The following is a 21,749-nucleotide window of genomic DNA, read 5'->3' as shown; positions in this document are numbered from 1 at the left end:
GCAAGAACACAACATTAATTTAAAAAGAAAATAAATGGAATGAAAACACAAATAAAATTATCAAAAAAAAAATAAACATAAATACGACTACAAAAATTAAGAAAAAGCAATGCTTCCTACATGTGGTGCAGCTAGTTACTATTTTTGTCAAGCTTCAGGTTAAATAAATCACTGTGTATCGATAGTACGAAAATAAATACTGGATGGCCTCCTTCATCGAATAATTAAAAATTAAACAAATTATGTACAGACATAACATGAAAATAAAAAGAAGCTCTGTAACTATAGTATTTTGGTTTAAGAGTATACATGTAGTTAATATATATAATAATTGAGTTATCAAATTTCTGGTGGTTCCATCTTTTCTTTTTTAGAGATTTACAATTCGATTTCTAACCAGATACACCTACACAATGTTTTTACTCCTTCATTCAAATATGCTGTGATTTATGTATTCTTTTCCTTCAATGCCCAAGTCGATTTGTCTAGTTAAAGCGCTCAATAAAGGAAATAAAGAAAATATCGTTTTGCTAGTACTCACATATGAAACAGGGGGTGTAAATACACAAGTCGTCTTCTGTTAAAACTTTGAAAGAAACAACGCAAACCGAAATGATATGTTTCCATTGAATAAACGAAACGAAAAATGGAAGAAAGTAAGAGGATAAATAATGTCCTCAAGGAAATCACTTGCACCACGATCATCATCGATTATCTTTCTTGCCTTTTTTCTTTTTCTCTCTCGCTCTCTTTCTTTCCTTATCTCTTTAAATATTTAAACACATATACGCTACTGTTTATTATTATCGGCTTTGCTAAGAGCTATAGCCATCTCAAGGTCAGCTTGTTCTTGCAATTGTCTTTGTTTGCGTAGGTCCTCCAGCCTCAGGCTCTCCAGTGCAGCCCACTCCAGCTGCTTGTCCTCACTGGGCATTTTGTTCTTGCTAGTCGGAGGAGCGGACAGTCGGCCGGTAGTAGGTGGCGGTTCGATGGATCTAGCGATGCTCGGCAACGGCACCGACTGTCTTCCTCCGAGTCCGAAAGGATCGAATTTGTCCTCCTTGCCAAAGTCCGCCCCGAAGACCGAATCCTTGCTGTTCGCGCCGTCATCGTTGTCCTTCGAATCGGAGGGCTCGTCGTCGAACGCTATATTGAACGGATCCTCGTATCTATAATCCCTAAACGGATCGTCCGTGAACTCTAGCCCTTTGCTTGGAACATTCGCTGGTTTGGTTGCACTTGGCTTGTCGGAGAACTGAAGAGTATATTGTTATGTTATTAAGGCTGAAAGTCAGTGTTAATATGTTAGTAGAGATCCTGTAAACGGCTCGCCTGCAATTGAAGGCAATTAACAACTAAATACTGAAAACTAAAATAAACGGAAATCATATATAATGTGCCTTGCTCCATCATGCCAACTACCGCTCGATGACTAAGAAGTAAACAAAACATAATCAAATAAAAACTATTCTGAAGAAATTCAAACATCATTTACAATCAGTTTGAATTTCCTCTCAGAGAAATGTATGCACTGATCATTGTAATTAAATTAAATTAATAGTTTACATAGAAAAAATCCTTTATAATGCATTTGCATACATTTATGTTTAATAAATAAACGGAAATTAATAAAATTAAAACATACATAAAACAATTCAGGTGAAGTTCCAAATGGGGATAAGAATCTTGAGTATTTTCTGGGAAAGTGAGGATAGGGGTATGTAATTACTGGGTATTTGTAATCGGGTAAAACGCTACGGTGCATACACTAAATAAAGAGAATATAAAAATGAAAATCAAATTAATTTACAAATCGAGATTTTTAAATACTTAGAGACGTGACCTAAATTAAAAAATCAACAAATTCCAAAGTTATGTGAAACTAACATCTTTTAATAAATGCAATAAAAAGATTAGAGTTAGATAAGTCACGTCTTGCAGTAAGTTAAATACCACCAATCTGTATAAATATTAAACTTTATTTATTTAATATTTACCTTGGCATCAAAGTCTGCAAAGTCTGCGAATCCGCCGGCTCCGCCCGAAGAGAATGGGTCACTACTATTAGGAGCCGAAAATGGGTCCTGCTGCGGAGCCTTAAATGAGGGTGGCTGTGGGCGTGGCGGAGCAGGTCTTGGTGGTTTCGATTTCTTCGGTGGAAGAGCTGGACTCGGACTGGTCGGTCTTCCGGGACCAGCTCCATCTCTGGTTGGCGCGTGCAACACAGCGAAAGGATCGCATCCGAACGGATCCTTGTCAGGCTAAAAAAAATACGGAACACGTAAATTCCCACGAGATACTGCAGGAAAACCGATAAGTACCTCCGGCGTCGTTGCGTTCGCCTTGGCATCCCCGAAGGCATTGAAAGGATCCGGCTTCGTCGCCGCCCGGGATTCGAAATTGTTGAACGGATCCGCCGCAAAAGTTTCCTGCAACGAAACAAGCTATTCTTAATGCTGCCCAAAAGAATCCAATGAATATTCTCACATTTTCCGCAAAAGCAGTAGGATTATTGAAGGGATCGGCAGCCGCAAATCCATCAGCGCCGGCATCATTAGCCTTGAACGGATCTGAAAATTTAAAGAAAGATCAATATAAGCATTCGAATGTAATAATCAGGATTAATTGTTTACCACTGGCAAATGGATCGCTGTCGAAACCTTGTGATGCCGAGTTGGAATGACCATTTTGTACAGTGAATGGATCGCTCTTTTTATTGTCAAAGCCGTTCTGCAGAAATTCAATTAAAGGTTCAGATATAGTTTATATAAAATTAGATTGATGATTCAATTGAATACCTGCTCAGTCATTCCGTTGACGGAAATGAGTTTCTTGTATTCAGCATCGCGGAAGTCTGGATTGATTCTAAGAACAGTGTCTACGACGGTCGAAGCGTCACCTGAACTAATGGCCGTGTCGCAAGTTGCAATGGCATCATGCATTTGTCTCGATTGTTCTTGTAATTGGGTTATCAATGCCTTAGCCTGAAACATTAAACGTTTTCATTTGATCTACGAGTAATAAGTGATTACAATTTAGACGTACTTGGCTGATGTTGAGCTGCGTGGATTGCAGCTTTCCCGAAAGCGAATCCAATGTGTTGGTGTTATCAGCCTTCAGATGCTCAAGCCTTTGTTCCTCCTGCTTGAGGCTTTCGAGCTGCTCCTTTTTGCTCATCAACTCGGCCTCCTGCGTGTGGATCACTTCAGCTTGCTCGGCCGCTTGACTCCTCAACCTCTCAACCTAAACAGTTTCAATGATAATAAACAACGTCCCACCATCGAATCAACTTAATTTACGAGACACTATAATTTTCTTCCACCTATCGCAACTGGCAAGCCATCACACCAACGTTTAAACAAACAAAAAAAACATTAGCTTACCTTATTGCTGTGCTCATCTAACTCCAATTGCACATCCTCTAACTCACTGTCTACACTGGTCTTCTAATAAAAAAAAATATAACCATGCCAAAAAAATATATAAAAAAATAAATAGTGCACATAAATAAATCAATTAAAATATGTTTAAAGCTACGCTCAAATAAACGGGTCTTAGTAATATTTGTGTCGGCTCCTCAACCCTTTCTGTATGATAATTAATATAAGTTACGCCACACAAACATAAATTACTCAACAAAAGCAATGCACAAAGCTGAATCAGTAACAATTCACATGGACTATTTTCGCATTCCTTACCTGTGCCTTTAAATCGCCGAGACGTTTCATAGCTTCGCCTTTCTGATTCTCGAGTTGCTTCAAAGTTGCAGCCAAAGTATCCAATTCACTCTAAAAAAGAAAAGAAATCGCGACACGTTGAAGAACTTGTATGTATAACAAAGATAAATCAATACTCACTTGTAAACTCTTGATCTCTCCGCTCTTCACCTTAATGTCAGCCTCCTTTTGAGCTATATCGCTCTCCAATGCGTACTTCTCTCTCGCCAACTCCTGGATGTCCTTGCTGATCATTTCTAATTCCGGATTAGAATAGCATGTGTTGTTATTTTCCTATAAAACAAAAACAATATTATTAACAAAATGTCAATGAACCTGACAAAGATTTTCATTTTTATCGTTGTTGTTACATTAAACATTAACTTTACCCACGGGTTCTTTTCATCTAAACTTAAGAAAGTTAAGGAAAAGGCGAAGAATTATTATCAGAAGAATTACAGAAAGGATAAGTCTTGGCACTTCTTGGACCACGATCCTGCGCTTTTTCCAGGAACTGATAAGGAGTACCGAAAGGAAAATCAAAAAAAGTGGGATACGTATTATTCTTGTCTGCGAGAGCAGGAGAATGCACTTGGTTTGCATGGAACGCCGGTTCCGGAAGCGGTCCAGGGCTTCGAAGGTGGCATGGTAAAGTAATGGGATACCAAAAAATGTGATGATTAACATATATTAACGGAATCGTATTCAGGTTCGAATGTAAAATATGTCTGAGTCCGAAGGAGCAAGATAAACTCGAGTCGATCAATTGGTACTACGGAAAAAGTCACAAGAAATTCTTGGAAATCATTCTGTACAATGAGCACATTATGTTGGCGCCCGAGGACAAATCATTATTGATTTACAACTTGAATAGGAATCACATCGGACAGTACGTCTGCATTTTAGGAGATTCCGTAACGGTGCCATATTATCTAAACGTAGAAAACGGAACGTTTAGTTTAAACCAGGCAAAGAACATACAAACACAATATAGAAATGATCTTAATAACACATGCATTCACAGGTCCATTCAGTAACCGCATCGCTTGGACCATACCCGAAAGCTCCACAGGTCTTGCCCGAATCCAATTTAATATTGGACACGGAATGGGGCCATTGGTCTCCGTGCAGTAAATGCAAACAAGTTGGTAAACGGCACAAATTAGGTTATTGCACAGTCAAATACCTAAACAACGCGAAGAAGGCGAGAAGTGATTTGAAAACGAAAAACACCTTTCTTGAGAATATAAAACATGTTAAAAAAAACATTATTATTTATAACTAAGATTTGAATTTTGAGGTTTCAGGTTTTTTTCAACGAAAGCTTCAAGTTGAATTTTAAAAAAACAAAGCCAGAGGATAAGGAGAACAAGGTGATTGTCATCAACGAAACGCAAGTGGAGTTAATACAGGTCTTCCAAATGGGCATTCCGTGTAGAGCTGAAATTTTGCCGAAATCAATCAAAAACAACGTAGAAGTTAAGAATCGATCGGATGAAGTCATAATAGGTTTTTGTAAGGTAAATCAATAATGCTCTAAAAAATTGATGCTAATGCATTGTATATAAAGGTTAAATGCCCAAAAGAGGAAATCTTTGAAGTGAGAGACAAGCACGGAAAGGTTTTGGAAAGGGCCAACAACTCGGCTGGAGAGTATTCAATGGTGCAAGGACTGCCGCCTGTTGCTCCTTCAGTGCAACGACTTTTGCAGTATGGAAGAATGGGAGATCCTGTTATAATCATGTGTCCAGGGTACAGATACCATACTCCAAATATAGTTATAAATATTAAAAATAGGTTTTTTTTTTATAGAAACTTAAATAGTGAAGATCCGTTGCAATGGCAAATAAATTCGAAAATAATTCTACCGGACGTTATTGCTAAGGAATCCAAGGGCAGGGTCATTGTCACACTCTTGGACAGAATACAAATATCGAAAGCGAAAGTATCAGATTCAAATTTATACAGGTAACAATTTCGGTACATTTAATAAAATGATCATGTGATTATTATGATTGCGTTTTAGTTGTTGGCAGCACAACGAATTGGCCGGAACAGTGCGGTTGGTTGTGGAGAAAAGGATTAAGTTGAGTTTCAATCACCACCTGATGCTTATAGGAATGATTTTTATATTAGGGACTTTCATCTATGTATTTATGAGAGCGCTAGTAGGCAGGAAGTACGCGTCTTTGGGGCAGAAGTAAACTTACCACAGGACCATCAGTAGACTTGTTCGAACGGTATGATGGTGGGATCATGTCCGGATTGAGGCTGGGCGGTGGATTGACACCCTTCAAACATCTGGCGACGAACCACATGGCCAAAGCGAACTGCTCGTTGTTCAGTTTACCACTTTGATTGATATCGCAAAGTGCCCTGGAAATGAAGAGGACAATACATATATTGGACAAACAATAACAGATGAACATGAAATTACCATATATGCGCTAGAACTTGCTGCGGCACGCCGGACTGCAGGAAGACATCCTTGATTTCCTGCCCGGAAACGAAGCCGTCCTTGTCGACGTCGCTTTTAATAAAAAGCGCGTCCGACTTGGCCTTCTCGTCTACGGTCACAACCCAATTGTGCTGGGTGGTTGGCGGCACCGGCTGCACGGGTCTAGGTGGCGGATTGGAATTGGTCGAAATCAGCGACGGGGTAACCGGCTGACTAGTCATTGGAGGAATAGCTGGAACAGAAGGAGGCATTTTCGGTTTGACACCATCCAATCCGGCGATCAGAGGCATCGTCATCGGCGTCGACCCTTTCCTCTTCACAGGCGGCATCAATTCCGGCGGCAGGGTGTTCGGAATCGCGTTTTTCTCCAAAGCTTTGTACACTAAATGCATTGCCTGCAGATTGACGAAACATATCGTTAAAGTTTGCATAACATTCTGGTTTTAACCCATTGAACTCACAGCTACGAATTCCGGTCTATCGAGCATACCGTCCTTGTCCTGATCAGCTAAATCCCAAATTTTGCCCAATGTCTCCAAAGGAAGTTTCGAGTCCATAAGCACATTTTTCACCTAAACATTCCAAATTTACATTAAAACCAAAACAAAATTCACAATACCACAAATAAATGTAGATTATCATATTAAATCACCTTATTTCCTGGTATCATCCCGTTGATCGGTTGAAGAGAATCGAACAGCGTATCGTACTTTTCCCTTTCAGACGGTTTCACAGTCCAGTCTACAGCTGTCGGCGGTAGTGATGTTATTAGAGGAGTATTTGTAGGCAGAGGAGGTTTCTTTGGTTTTGGTAATTGTATTTCGCCCTAGAACAAAAAAAAACAATACGCAATATTTAAATAGTTTCTTAAACGTGAAAATCTGCCAGAATCGTCATGAAAGTATATGAAATTCACAAGGTATCGCGTCTCTTGAAAACCCAAACAGGCGTAAGGCAGTTCAAATAGTTCAATTAAGATCAATGGCTAAAATTAATCAAGCGCTCTTATTGTCACGTACATTATTGATTGTATTCATTTAGGTATATTCATCCAATTATAAACGGAAATATAATAAAACAACAGATATAATAAATACAAATATATATAGCAGGCACTATCGATCGGGCCTCAGAGTTTCTATGTTAGGAAAACAATGGGTATTATATATATACACACACACAGAGAAAACGGGGATGCGGAGATGTTTCGGAGCGGAAGCATATAATATTTACGCAAAAATTGACCAACCCTTGAACTTTCACTAGCCATTTATCGATGGCCTCATTAACTCCAACGAACGTTAAACTTGAGCAAATTAGGATAAAAAAAACTCTGAATTATTAATAATAATAAATAATGTATTGCGTACATGACAACACATACAATGCTATTATTGAGCGCATTCTTTCCGCTACTCTAATTATTATTTTTTTTTTATAAATATACATATATAAATAATATTCTAATCAAAACTCGTACTCATTTTTATGAATTGTATTGTAAATCTTTATAAGCTGTCGAATGGATAAAACTTTGAGAAATTGGAAAAATTAAATAATAGAATCGAAAATAAATGTATTTCTAAATAAAGAAATATTGTAAAAGAAAAGCAGAGAAACACCTCTCAGGTAAAGCGATTATTGTTTGCAGAAGTTACGTAAGTACCGACTGCGATGCGGAAGGAAATCGGGCGTTTACTAGTCACAGACCGGAATTGATTCAGGACTGACGGATAACAAAAACAAGTAAAATGTTATAGGTATCTGATCAATATAACAGCTATATAATCAGGCTTTGCGTTGCACAATATAATTACTTGTTGATTCCGAATACCGATCCGCTGAATTATTAATGGCACACACGAATAACATAATTCGATGGTTTTGGTAGCAAGCACAGATCGGGAATAATTATTGGGCAGGAAATGGATATGTACATTTATGTGCATAAACAAAATTTAAAAAAAAAACAACAACGCTAGACGAGATAATGAGTTCCGTTTCATTATCAGATTAATTCAGTGCAACGAATGTGTAATCCGAAAGAATAAGCAAACTGTATGAAAAAAAAAATATATTTCAAATATATAGTTATTTAATAATCAAAGATATTTGTACGTATTAAATAAAATGATTACATTATGAAACGTTAAATAAATATTTAATGAAACATAATCAACTGTGTTTATATTAGTTGAGTGTCGTTCATGTCAACGAGATTTTTCATTAAAAATCAATCAACAAAATCAATTTACAAAAGTATACAATATAATAGTATCTGTCTGAGGTTGTCAAAGTCTGAAGTTTTAGCCTCAATGACATCCTTCAACTTTTCATTTTTAGCTCGAGGAAATATGAACGTGCACCGGAATAAATATAACTTTACTTTGCATAAGATATGCTAACGTCTATTATGCAATAAGTAACTTGTTACACTAGCAAATTAATTGAATTACTATTTTATTCATTTGATCTTCAAATTAAATCATTAATTAATTAAATCAAATATTTCAATAGAAATGAAACAAAACTTATTTGCAACGAATGTCCCCTTTCGGATTGTTGGCATCATTTCAAATGTGTAGTAATAATCTACAACCCTCGCTCTAGATTTCCGAGCAAATCGATTTCGCGTTTCCTTGAATCAAAAGTTATACTAAAATTGGTATAGTTTTCGCATCCAATTTTCTCTACAGCATATGAACTTTAAATTTTAATGTTTACACGTTATTTCGTATCTGTTATGCTCTATGTATAATATTGTTGTGACATTCAATATCAATTGTATTTATATTACTTAGTCCTTTGTGCAGATTGTGCAGTAAATATAATTTCATCTTTGAATGTAAAATAATGTTTTTGTTGTTGATGTTATTATATACATTTGATTGATAATACAATAAAATATAATATTAATATCTTTTCCTATAGTACAAACATAATTTCTTCTAAATAAAGAGAAATATTTTTATTTGTTTGTATTTATAGATATTAAGTAATAAACGTTTTAAGTTTTTTTTTTTCATCAATAAAATATTTCAATGTAATGGATTCACCTGTAGGCAACATTGAAATTTGGTGAAGTTTGATTGATGGAATCCATTAGTTTGGTATTGATTAATTGAATGAAACTTACCATTTTGGGTGGTGCCATATCCAAATTAATATTAGACATATTGATGTCCCTTCCAGCCTGGGCCAGAGACACCAGCTTCAGAGCAACAAACATCCCAGTCTTGTCCAAGCAACCCCTACCACCTGGATCTGATAAGTCCCAGATTCTAGATAACACTACATCACTTAAACCAGATTTCTTGAGGAAGTGAGCTGCCTCCATAGCACCCACTGTTCCGATCCCCTTTGAGTCCACCTTAGAAACCAAATCAAGGATATAATAATGCAAGAATTAAATGTATTGATACTTACATAGTTGTAATAAGCCTCATAAATGGCATTGTTATTACCAGCCACCTAAAAAAAAACATGAAACAACAATTAGTGGAAACGTAATAAGTCTTAGTAAACATTGCACAAGGCAATAAAAATTAATGTCTTAACTGATAATGGATAAAGAAAATAAAAGTTATTAGTTAATTGTGACATTTAAAATGACATTTTTATAAAAGTATAAGTAAAAAGGGCAAATCTATTAAGGGCGGCTATTACCATGGCTTCGGTCACGTTCAACAGATTATTCTGATAAGAGCTTAAGTGGTGAAGCAATTATATGAAAACTGTGGTGCATTTAAATGTATTATGCATATTCTTTATGGAGCTACCAGTCTGATACGCCGCCCACTGAACTGTCAGTTCGCTAATGTTATCGGTCGGAAAAAGTTGTTAAGAGTGAAGAAAAGTTATTAAATTCAATTTACTGGTATAATGCGTTACTAATCTATGGTCAAGCGGATTAATTAGAATTAAAGAAAGTAATCTATGTCAAGTTTTTGGCGTAAATACCTGCGTTGGTGACGGCAGGGCGGCCATGTTTTCGAATACTGACTTGGTTGTTTATTGGTCGATTTTTCTTCTGACAGCCGATGCGCGCAGTAATCAATAACAAGTGCGCAGTGTTTCCAACCTTATCAACGTAAATGTCAAACCAAGGCAATTGGAATCAATTTTTAAAATATATATTTCTTAATTCATTAATTTATTATTGTTTTTATTCCCTAATAGGTTTTTTTATATGCTTAATTAACACTATATGATAACTGTTTTTTTTTTAAATATTAACAGCGGATTTCAGTTCAAAATAAAACTGATTTCCAACAATTTTGTGCACTTAATGATTCGATTTGTAACTCTATACAGATACAGAGGAATAAAACTTTTCTAATATGCACGTTAAAATCGAAAGTTCTTGCTCGTTTTTTAAATTTCAAATTATTTTATATAATAATTAGTTTGTTGCGAATTATTGGCGTTCCGTTGAATTTAAATTGTGTTACTTTTTGTATGATTTCGATCTTTTATAAGATTAAAGTCAATCACTGTGATAAGGCCTGATGGAAAAATCGCGCAACCTAAAAATGGGCTTGACATAAATGTCAAAACATTGAATGATACTGACACAAACAATATCATCGGTTTTGCCAAAATTTTCAAGTTATTAATAAGCATGTGCAAAAAAACGGCATTGCCGGTTCTTCTAAGATAGTGAATGTGCTTGAATCTGTGACAATGAACTGACGAAGGTGGGCGAAGACATGTGTACCAGGAACTAGTTGTAATTTTATTATTTTTGTGATGGAATATCAAATGCAAGATTTCGACGTCGACCAGGAGACCGACCTTCTGCTAAGTACGGGATCTGTAAACTACCATGGAGACATGGATGATGAGTATGTCGTGCGCAGAAACAGAAGACGCAATTTTACCTCAGCTATGTGCAGGTAATTTAACCTATTTTACTTAGCGTATAAAAAGCAGAAGCTGGAATCTTATCAACTGTTGATAAGCCAGCAAAAACAATCAATTTACAAATAACGGCTTTACACAATTAAATCATTGCTAATATGGTATATGCTGTAATCACAAACAAACAATGACAATCACCCAAATAAATATAATGATGAAATATAGTGAATTATGTATGTAGAAATACAAACCGGGAAATCGGATATTTTCAATTATTAAAAGGATTGTTCTAGAATGTATATTATTTGGATAATATTTAATAATAAAATTGCCATTTTAGTTCTAATCAACTTATGAAGCTAGCTTCAACTTGCTGATCAGCTGATTCTGACGTATCTGACAGTTACGAATTTTCTATGTTTTCTTGGAAAATGTAAATAATCTCAACTTTGATGCTGAATAAGTTTTGAATTTTACTTTGCTATTTTGTCGATGCGTCCGATTAGCAATTATTAATCGCAATGGACAGCGTAGAATCTCAATCGCAGAGCAATCTCAATAAGCCTACGTCCAAAGAGGATATACCGCTGATCACAAAAGCGCACAAAGAGCCATTCTTTTTGAGGTAAATTCATGTTTTTTAGAGCATGGCATGAGTCAGGCATTCATCTTAGTGTAGAGGTGGTAGCACATTGTTTTCTAATTATCATTTGCACAAATGGTCAGACTTTGGTAATGCCATTTATTTTATCCAATGCATTGTGTGTGTTTTTTAACTCTTATTTGACCTCTAACTATTATTAATGGTTTCAGTTGATTCTAATTGATTTTATTTGTTTCAGTTGTTGGTGCATGTTCTGGAGAAGATGCTGTGGGCCCAGGGAGCTCACCTCTCGCACCATACATTTAGGGAAACCCAGTCCTGGCCAGTTTCCCGCAAATGCTATCCGAAACCAGAAGTACAACATTTTTACATTTTTGCCCTTGGTGCTGTACCAACAGTTTAAATTCTTCCTCAATTTGTATTTTCTTATAATGGCGACCAGTCAATTTGTTCCTGATATCCGAATTGGTTATCTATATACTTATTGGGGACCACTGGTAACAAAACTTTCAAAATAATTTACGCGTTTTGTATATTTATATAAAATTTTCTTTATATTTCAGTGTTTTGTATTAACAGTGACGATATGCCGCGAGGCTGTTGATGATTTGAGGAGACACAAAAGGGACCAAGAAGTGAATAGTCAAAAGTGCAAAAGGTTGATAGATAGTTTAGAAAAGCCATATGAAATGGTCGCTGCATCGAAGCTGAAAGTATGTATTGATAATCTTGCAGATCGCATTGAATTAACCAACTATAATTGACGTGTTTTAGGTTGGTGACTTAATAATTGTGGATAAAGATGAACGTGTACCAGCGGATTTAGTTCTTTTACGCACTTCGGAGAAATCCGGATCGGTGTTTATTCGCACAGATCAACTCGATGGAGAAACTGATTGGAAGCTTCGTTTGGCCATTCCGGCCACCCAAAAATTACTTGCAGATCACCAGTTGTTCAACACCAATGCTAGTATCTTTGTAGAGAAACCACAGAAGGATATCCACTCATTTATTGGCACTTTTACTAGAGTAAGCATTGTACTTATATGTATTTTCTGTATAATTTCTTATTTTTTTTATAGCATGACTCTACTGGTGGAAACGAGAGCTTGGATCTTGAAAATACACTGTGGACTAATTGCGTCATTGCATCAGGACAGGCGCTTGGTGTTGTCATATACACAGGTAATGATTTTTTTCAGAATGTTTTGGTTTCTTTAGAGTGTTTATTTGATTTTTCTTTATTTTATTGACGTGTGCGTGATTAGGTCCAGAAACTCGTTCTGTGATGAATAACTCTGCACCACGTTCTAAAGTTGGACTCTTAGACATGGAATTGAATACACTTACTAAACTTCTGTTCGCTGCAGTAGTTGGTTTGGCTTTGCTAATGATGGCTCTGAAAGGATTCAGCGGACCTTGGTACAGATACCTATTCAGATTTATTCTGCTTTTTTCATACATAATTCCTATTAGGTAAGCGTTTTATTACGATGAACACATTTATTCCTGATTTGGTTATTAACACAATGCTTTCAGTTTGAGGGTGAATTTGGATATGGGCAAGTCGTTTTACTCGTGGTCTATAGGCCGTGACCCTGCAATGAAAGGGACGGCCGTGAGGTGCACAACGATTCCTGAAGAGCTTGGACGAATCTCGTATCTTTTAACCGATAAAACTGGCACTCTAACGCAAAATTCCATGGTATTAAAGCGACTGCATCTGGGAACAGTCAGTTATACTCCGGAAAGCTTTGTGGATGTTACCAACGTGTTGACAAACGCGTACAGCAATCCCGAAACCTCATCTTTATCTAACGGAAAATTCAGAAGATCTGAAAACACTCGCATTAAGGATGCTGTCGTCGCATTGGCCCTGTGTCACAACGTCACTCCGGTTTACGAGAATACCGAAGGAAGCGATGATGGTAAAGGTAATATGTCATATGTTACTGTAGTAAACTAAAAAAAGCTTTGTTTTCAGGATCTGTTACTTCGGATGCTGAAGCGGATCAACACGTTGCTAATCAAAGTGTCAATTATCAGGCATCCAGTCCTGACGAAGTTGCACTTGTTCAATGGACACAGGATGTTGGGTTGGCTTTGAATCTGAGGGACCTGAGTTCGATGCAGTTGAGGGGGCCCAGTGGTCGTCTTCTGAATTATAGCATTCTTCAAGTGTTTCCATTTACTAGCGAAACTAAGAGGATGGGGATTATTGTTAAAGTATTAAATACTAATTATGCTGTAATTATGTATAAATTTAAAAAATATGATTTTCTTATATAATTTAGGATCTTCAAACGGGAGAAATTTGTTTCTATTTGAAAGGCGCGGATGTTGTGATGTCAGCAATCGTACAGTATACGGACTGGTTGGACGAAGAAGTAGGAAATATGGCGAGGGAAGGTTTGAGGACTTTGGTTGTGGCAAGAAAGATACTGACTGAAGATCAATATTTAGATTTTGAGGTAAATATTATGAAAATTATTTTATGTGTTTTAATGAGGCTCTTTTAGACTCGTTACAATGCGGCTCGTATGGCTGTAACAGATCGCGTATCCCGAGTTACTCAGGTAATCGAGTCTTTGGAGCGCGAAATGGAATTGCTGTGTGTGACTGGAGTTGAAGATAAATTGCAGGAGAATGTGAGGCCTACCTTGGAACTACTTCGAAATGCCGGCATTAAGATATGGATGTTGACCGGTGATAAATTGGAAACCGCTTGTTGTATAGCTAAAAGTTCCAGATTGGTATCAAGAAATCAAGGTAATTTTTAGATGCTAACATCTATCTTCTAAATATTAATTAATCGTAAATTACAGGTTTATACGTTCTCAAGAAAGTCGTAACGCGCACAGATGCCCATTTGGAGTTGAACTCTTTTCGAAGAAGAGGTGACAGTGCTTTGGTTATCAGCGGTGACAGTTTGGAGGTTTGCTTGCAATATTATCAACCCGAATTTATGGAGTTGGCGTGTGCAGCACCAGCCGTAGTCTGTTGCCGTTGTTCTCCGACCCAAAAGGCACAAGTCGTAAGTTTTCCGGAATCGATATTCCATTCAGAACTAAAACGTGTTATTAACTTATTTCCAGGTGCAATTGATACAAAAACATACTAATAAAAGAACTGCTGCTATTGGCGACGGTGGAAATGATGTTAGCATGATACAGCAAGCGGATGCTGGCATTGGTATCGAAGGGCGCGAAGGAAAGCAAGCCAGTTTAGCAGGCGACTTTAGCATCCCGCAGTTTTCTCATCTTGCCAGGTTGCTGCTCGTGCACGGCAGACGATCCTATAAGAGATCGGCATCTCTGTCACAGTTCGTCGTGCATCGGGGTCTCATAATCTCCACTATGCAAGCGGTTTTCAGCAGTGTCTTCTACTTGTCATCTGTGGCTCTATACCAAGGTCTTCTCATGGTTGGATACGCCACTGTATACACTATGTTTCCGGTAAGCAAACGTTCGCGAACATTGCAAAGGTAACCATTTCATGATTCGATTCCCGCAGGTCTTCAGTTTGGTGTTGGATCAAGATGTAAGTGCTGAGATAGCATTAACGTATCCTGAATTGTACAAGGAACTAGCGAAAGGTCGAAGCCTATCATATAAGACCTTTTTCATGTGGGTCTTGATTTCAATTTATCAAGGTAAATATATATATATATATATAAAATGTAATTACAATTCTCTAATAATCATGCAAATCAATTTTGCAGGTGGGGTGATCATGTACGGAGCCTTGTTGCTTTTCGAGGACGAATTTATACACATAGTGGCAATAAGTTTCAGCTCTTTGATCCTAACTGAACTAATAATGGTTGCATTAAATATCCGCACTTGGCATGTGCTTATGATTCTGGCCGAGTTATTTTCGTTAGCAGTATACGGAATTTCACTAATTCTATTTCACGAATATTTCGGTGAGTTCTTTCATCCAAAACCAATCATTTGAAGAGACAGCTAAATAAACCTCTCGACATTTTCAGATTCTGAATTTATCAAAACAACCGACTTCTTCTGGAAGGTGTTGGTAATTACTTTGATATCCTGTCTGCCTTTATATATACTGAAGATATTGCGTAAGAAGTTCTCTCCACCTAGTTACAGCAAATTGTCATAATTAGGCAGTTTTCGTTTTTCTGAATGTAGAGTTCTTCGTGTTTTAATAATGTGATGTGATTGTTGCGATTGTGTATATTTCTTTATTTTTTTTTTATTACGGTTACCTCTTGATTCTGTAACCGAAGATGCACCAGTTTCGTTTATAATGAATTTATTATTATTATGATGCAATTATCAGCTTATTGGCGAGTTTCTAGTAAAGATCGAATACACCTGTAATTATTTTATTTTAATTTTTTGCTTTTGGGAAAAAATAAGTAAAATTAATTAATTTATTCAATCTTGTCGCTATTGATGTATTTAATTTAATAAAATTATATTCGTTTCTTTTTAACACATATTTAACTACATTTAATTTATTAGTTATACAAATGTTATGTAATGATTATATTAATAATATTTGGTATGTACAAATAAATAAAATATATTACTATATATATATTTGGCTTATTTCACTTATACATTCCACAGAACTAATTACATAATAAATATTGTATTCATGTTCAACATGTCTAGATCTCTGCATTTTGATGTCATTTTCACTAGTTCTAAATATAATAACTAATATCTTTCTTGATAAAAATTACTTGTATTATTCTTATACAACGGAAGCATTCATGTCTTTGAAAATAGTCTTCTACTTATTTTTTAACCATGTGTTTAGATATATATTTCTTAATTATCAAGTAAAATAATATTTATTGCATACTTAAAAACAATTTGTTATGTGATGATTTGTTTATGAGTTTGTAGTGGTTGAAACCATCCGTGTAAGCATTTTGGTACTGCACTTGGTGTTGTGAATACGGCCCTGGTTATCTCCGAGAATGTCTTTGCATCTAAGATCAAGATTCCCACTGTGTTTGTGTCCTCACCTCCCCATATCATCGATGATACAACTATACCATCGTCTTCGTCCTGTAAGAAATCCATACAATGTGATATTAAAACGGATTAAATGTACTCACTTTACAATCGGGATTTGCTATGAAAATAGGTTCGCTTGGATAACAGTTCGGTTCGCACCAGGTTTTACAATTTCTCATGCATGTGTCCACTTTGATAATCTAAAAAGATAGAAAACAATAAGTACAAATGGTATTTTTATTAATAGATCAAAATTTGGTTTTATAAATATTGCTATCTCTATCTAATTTGGTGCATATTAAATTATAGAATTTAGTCAAGTCGAAAATGCCGGAATTTTAAGTGCGAAGTAGCTTATTGCGTTGATGCGTGAAATATGTTTCTTAACTTACTGTCCCAGGATTATCGGCATCCACGTCCGAGCTAATCGCATAAAAATATCTGTATTTGCGTCCCAAATGTCGTTCGTAATTTATTCTGGGCGTTTCGCATCCCAAATCACAAAGTTTCAGCGGCTTTACGCAAATTTCACCGTCATCCGATATTTCAGCACCGGCTTTTCCAACTTTCTCATCGGTCATTAGCATAGGCAGAATGAACCGGAGCGGTCTGCCCCTGAACATTTTTGCATAATCCGGATTCTTCTGCATATTCTGAAACGGATTCAAATTTCAAGTCAGTCCACCTCGTCGATCGCGACTTTTATACCCTCATTGCATCTATGTACATGCAATCGATCATAGCCGGATCTCTGTATCCGCACACATCCAAAACTACGGTCTCATCCTCCGCGTCTTCGTATTGATTTATGATGTGTAGGTAGAAAAAGGATTCGGCGAAGAATTTCCGCACACAACGACCGGTCTTTCTGCATATCAAATTAATTTGCGTCTAGAAATATTGTGATTAATTTAATAGTTGGACAAAAAAAACTAAAATTTACCATTTCTTCTCCATACCAAGAAAAACTACCGACTAGAGGATCGTTCTTTAATGTGCATTTCACCATCGAAGGCAATGATAAACTTAGAGGCTGTTCCACGATAACAAAGTAATTTTCAGTTATTCCTGTATTAAAATGTTCAAATTATATTGATAATCAGAGTCTGAAGAAATAACTTACCAAATGTATGCATGTAGGATGGATGCAACATCCATCTTGCTGGTAAACTCGCCACGACTTTTGCGTTATCAAACATTTCTTCAGAACTAGACCCAATTGGGTATCGAACAATATTGTGAACTGGACCTGAGGTTCCGACGACCATGCCTAAATTGTACACGGAACCTACAGAATAGAAAAGTAAACAGTCATTATCATTAAACATTTAGCATAATTTTACCATCAGATTCGATGTGCGGATGCGACGATTGACTAATCAATCCAATACGTTCGTACACATTAACTTTCCCAAGAGAGTCCAAATTATCAGTATCTATCCTATGTATTACTGGACTTTCCCCGAAAGCGTACAAATCTTTTCCGAATGGATAAATGGAAATCATCGCGTTGTCCGACATCATTTTTTCAGGTTTGAACAGCGATGTAACCCTAATAAACATATAATCAATATCATAATTATAGTTACGAATTTTAAGACCTCTTAAAGATGCTGTTACAAGGATCTGCTACAGATTTAGTCCCGAATTCCGTGGCGACGATGCAATTTGCTTCCACGTTCCGCTTGTAAACATCTGATCGCAGAAATCTGCACTGATATTTAACATTTCCTGAGTTAATAATAAACCTGAATAAAACTTAGTGTAATTGTTAAATTTCTTTTTATAAGAAACTGTATTCACCTATGGATATGGGCAGAGCCGTCGAACAAATGCCCGAACTCTTCTGATCCCACCTTAATAGATCCTGGGCCGTTTCTGTATAATGATCCTTCTAACCATTTAGGTATTTCTCCTTAGGACATTAATCATTGACTTGATGGTTTATATTGATGCTATTTATATATTACCAGTGACTTTTCCAAGGATGGGTTCGGTGACTTCCTCGTCACAAGATCTCAACCACACGTTGACATCGCAATTAGGGTACAGATCTTTAGACTGATTATCCTGAAAAATGATGCAAATTGGATTACCAAGTGATGCTTTTTTATCTTGCTTACGATTTTAGGCACTTCTCCCAGTTTCTTCCTTGCTGGAAGCGGGGACCAATCAAACACCTCTCGATTTTCTTTCCGAAGATTCAGCTGCTTCTTTACTCCGGACATTTTTACTTATCTGACGACTCCGACTCATTTTGTTCGACCTTAAATACGCGACATAATTCAATTTGCTGAAGGTCATCTCTATTTATGTCAGGGCGGACAATGCCAATTGATTTTCCGCATTTTCGACCACTGGACGCACGAATGAAGGATTCATTTCAAATCTTAATGCAGCAATCAATATTATTTACTTAATTAATTTGGATTTTTTCTATTAACACATTAAATTAATTGTAATCAACATACATAAAGGACAATTACAATTGATTTCAGCGTTGAAAAATGCAAATCAATGAATATGTTTTCTTTTTATTATTTGCGCAATCAAAAATATTTTAAACAATGCATATCTATCATATAATGCGATAGGAGTTTCATATAAGTATGAACACATTTGTTTAGTGTTCGCGTAATTATTAGTTGAGATTCAAGATGAGATTAATTAAGTATTTCGGTTTCTTGGTTTTATTGGTAAAGTGAACATATGTAGGTAATTTCTCGTAGTTATTTAAATTGCTTTTAAGGCACAATATCGTTGTTGCTATGGAGAGATGAGAATCATAGGTGGAACAATATTGAATCCGCCGCATTCGGTGCCCTCCTACGCTTTCATCCAAATTGGAAATACCTGGTGCGGAGCTTCATTGATTTCCAGCAAATACGTTTTAACTGCGGCTCATTGCCTGTTGAACCGTACGGTCACAGCAACAATTGGCCTAGGTTACCATAGTTTATTTGATGAGAATGAAGCGCCTCTCCACCAAAAGCGCAATAGCTCTACGTTCATAATTCATCCGGACTTTGACGAAGCTAAATACGCTAATGATATAGCATTGATAGAGATCGACGAAGTCGAAATAAACGGTAATTGAAGTAAGTAAGTAATTAATGATGGTATAACGCGATACGCAATTTAAGATTACGTCAATTACATACAATTACCTTCGAAATCGGAGGCCGACGTGTCGTTCGAAAATGAAATCGCATCCGTCATTGGGTTCGGGATGACAGAGGAGCAGGAGATGAATGAATACCTTTTGATCAGTTCGAACAGCATCTTGAGCAACAGAGTGTGTCGTTTGCACTATTGGAATATTACGGATATAGATGATACTAAAATCTGTATGAACGGTGTTCATGCTAATAAGACATTGACCGGTGGATGCGATGGAGATTCCGGAGGACCGCTTTTGCACGAAAATCGTCTGGTGAGTGGATCACGGCTCGAGGATAGATTCGAATCTTCGTAATTATTTATTGCAGATCGGTGTGTTATCCTTCGCCGGGAAAGATTGTGAACTAGGCTTACCGACTGTCTTCACACGTGCCACTAGTTATTTGGATTGGATCGAATCGAGCACCGATATTAAACTGATATGAAACCTGTTTGTTTTGCAATATCAACGATAAGAAACTCTTTACCTACAATTTGCAAATACTTTAAAAATATTTAGTTCTAACTACGTCTTACATATTATTCATATCACGACACAAACACAGATTGTAACGCATTTAAACATTTTATTTTTTTAATAAAAATTAATTTAAAAAAAGAAACTTCTTAATTTTTATAAAAAAAAATTGAGATCAATTTCATATAATATATATAATAAATTGAATTGCAGCAATTTCGTATCTTATTAACTGTATTGTCATAAATTATGATTATTTTTCTATAATTTAAGTTTAGTAATTATGATTGAAAGTTATATGAAAACTTTGAATGAAAATGTAATGTTAATTAAGATCAGATCATATTTTTACTACTTCCTGCGGACGCAAATATTTGCAAGAACTGTTTGTCTTCTTACGTATATTTGTTTACGTAGATAAGTGGTATAAATATGCGATTTGGTTGGATTCGTTAATCATACAGTCGCAATGTTTTCTATACTCTGTTTCACGTGTCTGTGTGCACTTCCGGTAAGATAATTTCACTAAATTGTAACGGAATGATGTTTTTCATTATGTGTTTAAGATCGCTGTTGGAAGACCTCGCATCATAGGAGGAAAAGAGGTTGTTCCGCATTCTGTTAGATCTTTCGCTTTGTTGGAGATGCAAGGCTCATTGTGCGGTGGGTCTCTGATCTCTCCGTCTTACGTATTAACCGCAGCGCACTGCGTCAACAGGACGAATTCTGTGACGGTTTTCTTGGGTTACCATAGCTTGTTTGTGCAGGACGACCGTCATCAGGTACACACCAGCAACATAATTATAATACACGAAGGTTTCAATTACAATACGTGCGAGAATGACATAGCCCTTGTTCGACTGTCGCAGGAAATCCGGTATACGAGTACGTCTCAAGTAACAAAGCAAAATATATTAATATTGAAATGAACTGGTGTAGATTACGTGGATGCAATTCAACTTCCTAAATTCAGCGAGATGGAATATTCGCTCGATGGTAAAACGGGATTCATGTTGGGTTTCGGGAAGACTTCGGATGATACTCAGGATGAGGTGAGCGAGGTGCTGATGGCGGTGGAAAGCCAGGTGCTTTCCAATCGGCAATGCAAGGTGGAATACAGATTGCACTCGGATATACGGAAAACGCAGATTTGCCTTTTGGGTAATAAAGGGAAAAAACTGCTCGGTGGTTGCGACAACGATTCCGGAGGTCCACTGATTGTTGACAACAAATTGGTAAGTTTGTATTAGATGTGATAAATTGTTAGTTATTATATCTATTATTTTCAGGTAGGAATCTTCTCGTTTACCACGAAGAGATGCGAAATGGGATTTCCAAGCGTCTTCACGCGCGTTGGCCATTACCTAAATTGGATTAAATACCATTCAGATGCTGAAATCCATTAAATTTACAATTTCCATTTTAATATTTGGTGGATGCGCCGGTTAAATTTGATACAACAAATTTAGATCTAAGATTC

The 21,749-nt window shown here is 36.5% G+C and overlaps 4 protein-coding genes across 10 annotated transcripts; 2 read left to right on the top strand and 2 right to left on the bottom strand.

The window, feature by feature from the left end:
- Window positions 1–74: 74 nt before the first annotated feature.
- On the bottom strand, window positions 75–10,198 carry LOC108568623 (epidermal growth factor receptor substrate 15-like 1). Of its 4 annotated transcripts, none has more exons than XM_017929821.1 (17): window positions 10,135–10,198; window positions 9,601–9,645; window positions 9,311–9,544; window positions 6,827–7,000; window positions 6,636–6,746; window positions 6,154–6,569; window positions 5,927–6,092; window positions 3,858–4,010; window positions 3,699–3,788; window positions 3,384–3,446; window positions 3,046–3,243; window positions 2,799–2,984; window positions 2,634–2,730; window positions 2,488–2,570; window positions 2,322–2,429; window positions 1,998–2,261; window positions 75–1,255 (listed from the first exon to the last, which is right to left on the bottom strand). In XM_017929821.1, exons 1-17 carry the CDS (start codon window positions 10,159–10,161, stop codon window positions 791–793), a joined length of 2,880 nt encoding a protein of 959 aa, XP_017785310.1. In that variant the 5' UTR covers window positions 10,162–10,198; the 3' UTR covers window positions 75–790. The 4 variants fall into 4 exon arrangements, with proteins under 4 accessions (XP_017785310.1, XP_017785311.1, XP_017785312.1 ...); XM_017929822.1 differs by lacking the exon at window positions 10,135–10,198 and adding an exon at window positions 9,841–10,075; XM_017929824.1 differs by having other exon boundaries at window positions 1,164–1,284; window positions 10,135–10,161.
- Window positions 10,199–10,923: 725 nt separating this feature from the next.
- Window positions 10,924–16,027, top strand: LOC108568591 (probable phospholipid-transporting ATPase IIB). 4 transcript variants are annotated; one of them, XM_017929775.1, is made up of 16 exons: window positions 11,015–11,069; window positions 11,541–11,659; window positions 11,877–12,135; window positions 12,202–12,351; window positions 12,413–12,667; window positions 12,721–12,823; window positions 12,907–13,114; window positions 13,178–13,566; window positions 13,623–13,864; window positions 13,933–14,109; window positions 14,158–14,407; window positions 14,464–14,672; window positions 14,734–15,093; window positions 15,152–15,290; window positions 15,360–15,563; window positions 15,630–15,763. In XM_017929775.1, the coding sequence occupies exons 2-16, from the start codon at window positions 11,556–11,558 to the stop codon at window positions 15,761–15,763; spliced, it is 3,183 nt and encodes a 1,060-aa protein (XP_017785264.1). In that variant the 5' UTR covers window positions 11,015–11,069; window positions 11,541–11,555. The 4 variants fall into 4 exon arrangements, with proteins under 4 accessions (XP_017785261.1, XP_017785264.1, XP_017785263.1 ...); XM_017929774.1 differs by lacking the exon at window positions 11,015–11,069 and adding an exon at window positions 11,375–11,467; XM_017929772.1 differs by lacking the exon at window positions 11,541–11,659 and having other exon boundaries at window positions 10,924–11,069; window positions 15,630–16,027.
- A 165-nt stretch (window positions 16,028–16,192) lies between these two features.
- On the bottom strand, window positions 16,193–18,898 carry LOC108568592 (carotenoid isomerooxygenase). The gene is made up of 11 exons (XM_017929776.1): window positions 18,756–18,898; window positions 18,603–18,702; window positions 18,436–18,547; window positions 18,234–18,380; window positions 17,976–18,184; window positions 17,756–17,920; window positions 17,576–17,700; window positions 17,341–17,523; window positions 17,025–17,285; window positions 16,734–16,832; window positions 16,193–16,683 (listed from the first exon to the last, which is right to left on the bottom strand). Exons 1-11 carry the CDS (start codon window positions 18,858–18,860, stop codon window positions 16,489–16,491), a joined length of 1,701 nt encoding a protein of 566 aa, XP_017785265.1. The 5' UTR covers window positions 18,861–18,898; the 3' UTR covers window positions 16,193–16,488.
- Window positions 18,899–19,165: 267 nt separating this feature from the next.
- Window positions 19,166–21,749, top strand: LOC108568553 (serine protease 53-like). The gene is made up of 8 exons (XM_017929724.1): window positions 19,166–19,328; window positions 19,382–19,721; window positions 19,776–20,065; window positions 20,121–20,234; window positions 20,700–20,780; window positions 20,836–21,154; window positions 21,209–21,504; window positions 21,559–21,749. Exons 1-8 carry the CDS (start codon window positions 19,290–19,292, stop codon window positions 21,673–21,675), a joined length of 1,596 nt encoding a protein of 531 aa, XP_017785213.1. The 5' UTR covers window positions 19,166–19,289; the 3' UTR covers window positions 21,676–21,749.

The sequence above is a fragment of the Nicrophorus vespilloides genome, unplaced genomic scaffold, assembly GCF_001412225.1.
Source record: "Nicrophorus vespilloides isolate i.1.1-1 unplaced genomic scaffold, Nicve_v1.0, whole genome shotgun sequence".
In the NCBI taxonomy this organism is placed as follows: domain Eukaryota; kingdom Metazoa; phylum Arthropoda; class Insecta; order Coleoptera; family Silphidae; genus Nicrophorus; species Nicrophorus vespilloides.
This window is presented reverse-complemented; position numbering and strand designations above follow the sequence as displayed.